Consider the following 5,640-nt stretch of genomic DNA (forward strand, 5'->3'; position numbering starts at 1 on the left):
TTTCCATCTTTGCTGAGCATAAGGTTTGTTCTAAATTAAATAAAAGCCTGCGCATGTTTCTCTAGACGGGTCCGCTCGACACACACACACACACACCCTCCAAAAAAAAAACAAAAAAAAAACTGGGGTTAGGGTTTAGTGTCGGGCGTCTGGCTGCGGGTTAGGGGTTAGTGTCGGGCGTCTGGCTGCGTGTGGAAGGCAGATTGCTGGAGCCTGGCTGCGCCTGCCCTGCGCTAGCTGTTAGGTGTGGCTGTGTGTTCCTGGCTCTTAGAGAGCCCCAGGTTTTGAAGTGGGCAGTTTGAAGCACCTTATGCCCGAGACAGAGACCCCATGGCGGGCTTGCTGTTAGCCGTGTGTGTTCCTGGAAGTCTGTCCAGACTTCCATGGGGCCGTTTGAGGCAGCCTATGCCCGAGACAGAGACCCCATGGCGGGCTTGCTGTTAGCCGTGTGTGTTCCTGGAAGTCTGTCCAGACTTCCATGGGGCCGTTTGAGGCAGCCTATGCCCGAGACAGAGTGCCCCTCCTGTGCCAGACTTTATCCGCTTTTCACTACATGAAATGAAACGAAACAACAGACTTTCTTCCTCAAATTTATTAGCAAAAATGTAATAAATATATAAATATATATATAAATATGGCATCAGATGTCTTCAGTCTTCCCGGAGTCTTCAGCCTGGAGCTCTGCAATCAACTCTGAGACCTTTTTCATCCGCAGGTTAAGGAGTGCGCACTGCTTCAAGAGCTCATCATCCCGGCTCAGAATTCCAGCAATCTAAGGGTCAAACGAAATCCGTCTTAATTACATGAATAATTTCCACGACATGACATATATCTTTCATAGTAAATACCAGGATATTTACCACGTCCTCGGTGATCACCTCCTGCCAGACACCGGCAAATGCTTTTCTGATGCCGTTTTTCAGGTCGTGTGTCCAGGCGGATGTCCTGGTGGCAGGTGCAGGCTCATCACAGTCCGAGACACTGCTGGATGCCATACGCATCCTTTTTGCCCCGGGCTCAGCTGCAGGCGAGGGAGGGGGAGGAGGAGGAGAAAGTGCCTGGTCTAATGTCCTTCGGGTCGCGTGTGCCTCGGACACGCTCTCTTCTCCCACGTAATATTTGTCGGAGGTCGAGTTGCTGTGGCACATGGCCCTGGTGACGTGGCTCCTTTGACAGGGTTCCAGACGTCTCTGGGCCTAGGGAAAGGTAAAACAGAGCTCAGCACCGGCCCCCAACCCCGATCCGATCCGCCAAAAAGCAAGTAAAAAAAGCAAAAAACAACCGTGAACTTACCAGAGTTGACAGACTCGATCTGATCCGAGTGATGGTGACGTCCAGCACGCCGGCCTTGCGCCAGACGTCTGTCACCATGGCCCCCAGTTTCTCCAGCTCCCCACCGGCAGAGTTAAAGAAAAGTGTGGGAACCTCGGGGCTGTAGCCCGGTAGTAAGGGCCGCAGCTTCGCGAAGTCCGTTAGCCAGGTGTACTCGGCTTTGGTAAGGGCCAGCTTGGCCCTTCCGTACGTGGCCGCAGTCTTGTGCGCTTTGGCCTGGAGTCCGACATAAAAAGATGGACCGTGTTACAACCGAGATGAAAAAATACACCCGATGCTCGGCTAAGTTAACATTTACTCACGTATACGACGTAGTGGTCGTCGCTCTTGTCACATTCGTGGAGATCCTTTTCGAGAAGGGACACGAGGACCCCTTTTCGGTGGCCGCTTAAGGTGAAGAAGTAGCCCGCCAGCAGACCCACGCATTTCCGTAAGCAGGTGTCCCTGCAGGGGTATTTCTGTAGTTTCTCTGGAAGAAAAAAAAAAACACCCATAATTACGGCTTTAAACCCGCATTTACGGACCTTTGAAAGACCTTAGGATTACGGCTTGTAACCCGCACTTTCGGTCACTTACTGAGACTCTCGGGGATTTCTTTGGCAGCGGACTCCCTGAACGTGCGTATCTGCTCCGCTGTCAGAAGCTTTTCTGTCACGGCAAAGAGTCGTACGATTTACACGGTGACAAGTTACACATAAAATAACGAATATTAAAGGAAAAAAGTCGTACTTACTGCTCTTTTCGGCACGCACTTCCTGACGGTGGATGACAATCTCTTTGCCCAGGACAGCAAGCTCCCTCTTAAGGGTCCTCTCGAGGGAGAGCATCTGGATCTGTGAAAGACGAACCTGCGGGGGAAAAAAAAAGACACATCCAGAGTCATTTACACGCGTTCTTGACAGAGCCCGAACCCCGGGAGAAAGATAACCCGACCCCGCCCGTACTTGTTGGCAGTCATCCTCCCGGAGGAATGACAGAAATTTCTTGACGTCGATGAGGTAGTGCTTGACGGTTGTAGCCACCTTCTGCCTCCTCAGCTCCTTTACCCACCTGAGACAAAGAATAAACGGGAATGAATGAATGACGCAGCGATGGAAACGGTTACCAAACCCCCAGAAAATGTACGATATAACTCTCTCCGTGTCCTTTAAGAACCTCAGACTCAGCGAGGGTGGGCCTTCTCTCCCCCACATGTAAGCCAGGAACACCTTGACGTGCGCCACGAGTTGGTTCACATTTGATGTGCCCCTCCGGCCGGGATTGGAGCCCAACATCACCGCCTTGAATCTCCCTAGCAGACCCTCCAGATGCCCCTTGGTCTCTGCAGGTTCTCTGCTTTTCTCCTCGCGTTGTGCTCGATTTCTCAGCATTTTAAGCTCCTTTCGGAGGTCACACAGGAAAAGCCGGATTCCCTCGACAGCCTCTCCGCTGTCCTTTTCTCCGCGGACCGCTTTCAACCTCTTCTTGATTGCGCTGCGTCTCGCCGCATTCATCACTGCTTTTTTCCTCTCATCCTGTTAACACAGAACACATTATTCGATTGCCATTTGGAAGTGTGCGAGTACTTGGCCAGCAAAAAAAACAACAACACACACACACACCATCACTCTGTGGACCTTTGTTAGATGCCTGTCCAGCCGGACAAACATTTGGCCGCGGCACCGTGCCTCGTGGCAGGGGAGTGGTCCTCCATATCTAAACGAAAAAAGTGTCATAAATTCGCACCGCACCGCACAGTCATCGCGAACCTCCCTAGTCTCTCTGAAAATCTTTTACTTACCGTCCGGATTGCAGTGAGCTGAGGAGCCTCCTCTCTATTTTGTCCGTGACTCCGTGGACATCCCGGAGGTGTTCGGATACATTCGCGTACCTGACTCGGCACACAGGGCATCTCCTCATGTGCAACACCATCCAAAACCTTGAAATTACGGCATTAATGTTTTCGTTTTTTCTGGGTGTGTGTCTGTCTGTCTCCCTCCTCGTCCTCAGTGTTGTGTGAAAACTGGCCTCAAATACTCAGGCTATATAGGGCTTGATCTCATTTTATTGGCCGGGGTTAGCAGTCAATCGTAAAGCGGGGCAGGGACTTCCCAAAACGGGCGGGACTTCTTGTGAACTTGCTCTCCCTTTTGGCTCTAAAAGCTATTTTTCGAGGGAACGCTTAAGATTACAGCCTTACGCGCCCAAACCCCTGACTATTGTCAGAAGTCCGGGCCGTGAGAACCGGCAGCCTACCTCTCTTATGGATAATCAGCGTGACAATCCAACGGATTTGATCTGTCCTGGAAAATCCGTTGTTGTGATAGACACATGTGTTTTCATAACGTTTCATACACTGGATACAATCACCGCAACTCTGTCCGGAGCTTCGCTACTTTTATTTCCGTATCCTTGGTAACAGTAACCCCCAATAAGGCTTTCCCCGGTTCAAGCGCCCCCACCGACTAAGCCCTGATGCTCATGGCCCCACCCCCAGCCCCCACCTCTGCTGCAAAGGCTAATAAAATCATAGAAGGTCATTATTTTTTTTTTTATGACCGTTGTAGGTAGAAGGAAAAAAATAGAAGGAAAAGACTAATTCGGGTTATCTGAGTGGTTAATTGTAATATCCATTAGTAGTATGATCATGTTTTTGTTTAAAATAGGGTCTGTGAATATCATTTCCTCATTTATTGATGCAGTCATTTGGGTACTTAATGATCAGTAAAACAAGATGCCTCGAGTCCATATTTATGTTTCTTCAGTACCTATGGCTGATATCAGATTGCTGTTTGGCTAATTTTAGATAAAATATTGCCCACCCCTGTGTTATTACAGTAACACTGGTGCACGTTGTGCGCAAATGATGCGCTGAGGTCCGGGAGCCGTCCATGGTGCTGATCGGCCTCCATGACGATGCGTCGCAACAGGGCTCTGGGTCAGAGAGGCTCGAGGGCAGGGAGGCTCAGCGCTTATGTATTTGCCACTTTCTTTTATTTTTGCCACCTGATTCTCTGTTTTTGTACATTTTTGTTATCGTGCTTATGACACGCACCGTCCCCTGCAGATTGGCAGCCGACTTAGACAAAGAATTATGCATTAGTGTGTTTTACTATTGTGCATTTCCTTTTGCTGCAATAAACATTTGCTTATAATTCGTGATACAATGGAAACTGGTAAAAACAAACGTGTAAAATTACAGAAAGGAGTGTCAGGCTGGGAAGTGAAGTTTTGCTCAGAGGGAGAGAGAGCGTGAGACTGTTACTGAGTTTTATATGTTAACATCTGAATTGTCAGTGATTTATGATGCTGTGGTTTTAAGGAAATTATATAACAACCTTAAAGTTTAATACATACAGAGGCAATTTTTGCTTAAGTTAGTGCATGTGTCTGTTGAATTACACCGAAGATAAGGAGTTTAACTTTTTTAAATCATTAACTAGGCCTATAAAATAATTCCAAGTGAAAATAAGAGGAAATGTGAATATTTAATTTGCAAGTTGATTTACGCATAATGACATTTTTTAAATTTGCATTCCTAAGGGGCCACTGCGCTCCTACGGTGGTGAAGTGAGTTGGGGTTGTTTCTTAATTGCTATGCTTATATCGTCTTTTCTGTCTCTTGCAGGCTAGAAGCGGACTCGACCCTGACATGTCCTGACGCTGTGGGGGAGTCGTCAAACTCATGGAAGAATCAAAGACTTTTCTCTGACATGTGACATCCACACTCAGGGTGATCTGAGCTTTAATCATCATTCTGATTTAATAACAGTTATAACACAATTTTCTTGTTTGCTGCACATACATAAATATTTTGACTTGGTAATTTATCTTTATCTTTCTTGCGTCATTGTAGCGTCACATTATTTGGTTACACGTATAGTCTGATCAGTGTCGGACAGGTGTAGATGTGGTCGTGAAAAGTTTTTGACCATCACTGTTTATGGACTTTGAATTATTCAGTTTGTTAATTTGATGGCTTTTTCGTTATTTTTGAAATGTATTACTATTATGTAATCAAGTGTGTCTGTGTTTTCACCTGCTTTGGGAAATTAAACCATTAAAAGAACCACACAGTCGCTTTTTTTGTGTCTTGGAGGTGCGTTCAAACGCCACAGGCTGCATTGTCTACGGCATGATGCCTTGACAGATTCACTTATTTACTTAAGGACGATAGGTTTTCTCGCTTTTGCTCATTTTTAATTCCTGTTTTTCGTTTGGCTTTTAAATTTACATTTTAATAAGTTGCATTGACTGTCAAGTTCAATCAGAGGACAGATGATCTGATAATATAAGATCCTGAGAGAAGAGCCTCCACTCCGCTGCAAT

At 47.0% G+C, this 5,640-nt stretch overlaps 1 protein-coding gene across 1 annotated transcript; it reads right to left on the bottom strand.

The window, feature by feature from the left end:
* Positions 1-640: 640 nt before the first annotated feature.
* Positions 641-3,288, bottom strand: LOC311267759 (uncharacterized protein; the record flags this gene model as incomplete). The annotated part of the gene is made up of 9 exons (XM_084370989.1): positions 3,113-3,288; positions 2,934-3,027; positions 2,277-2,846; positions 2,066-2,180; positions 1,909-1,980; positions 1,635-1,801; positions 1,294-1,548; positions 861-1,196; positions 641-772 (listed from the first exon to the last, which is right to left on the bottom strand). Exons 1-9 carry the CDS (start codon positions 3,241-3,243, stop codon positions 641-643), a joined length of 1,872 nt encoding a protein of 623 aa, XP_084227115.1. The 5' UTR covers positions 3,244-3,288.
* Positions 3,289-5,640: the final 2,352 nt, after the last annotated feature.

The sequence above is a fragment of the Pagrus pagrus genome (assembly GCF_965226575.1).
Source record: "Pagrus pagrus genome assembly, chromosome: 13".
Classification (NCBI taxonomy): domain Eukaryota; kingdom Metazoa; phylum Chordata; class Actinopteri; order Spariformes; family Sparidae; genus Pagrus; species Pagrus pagrus.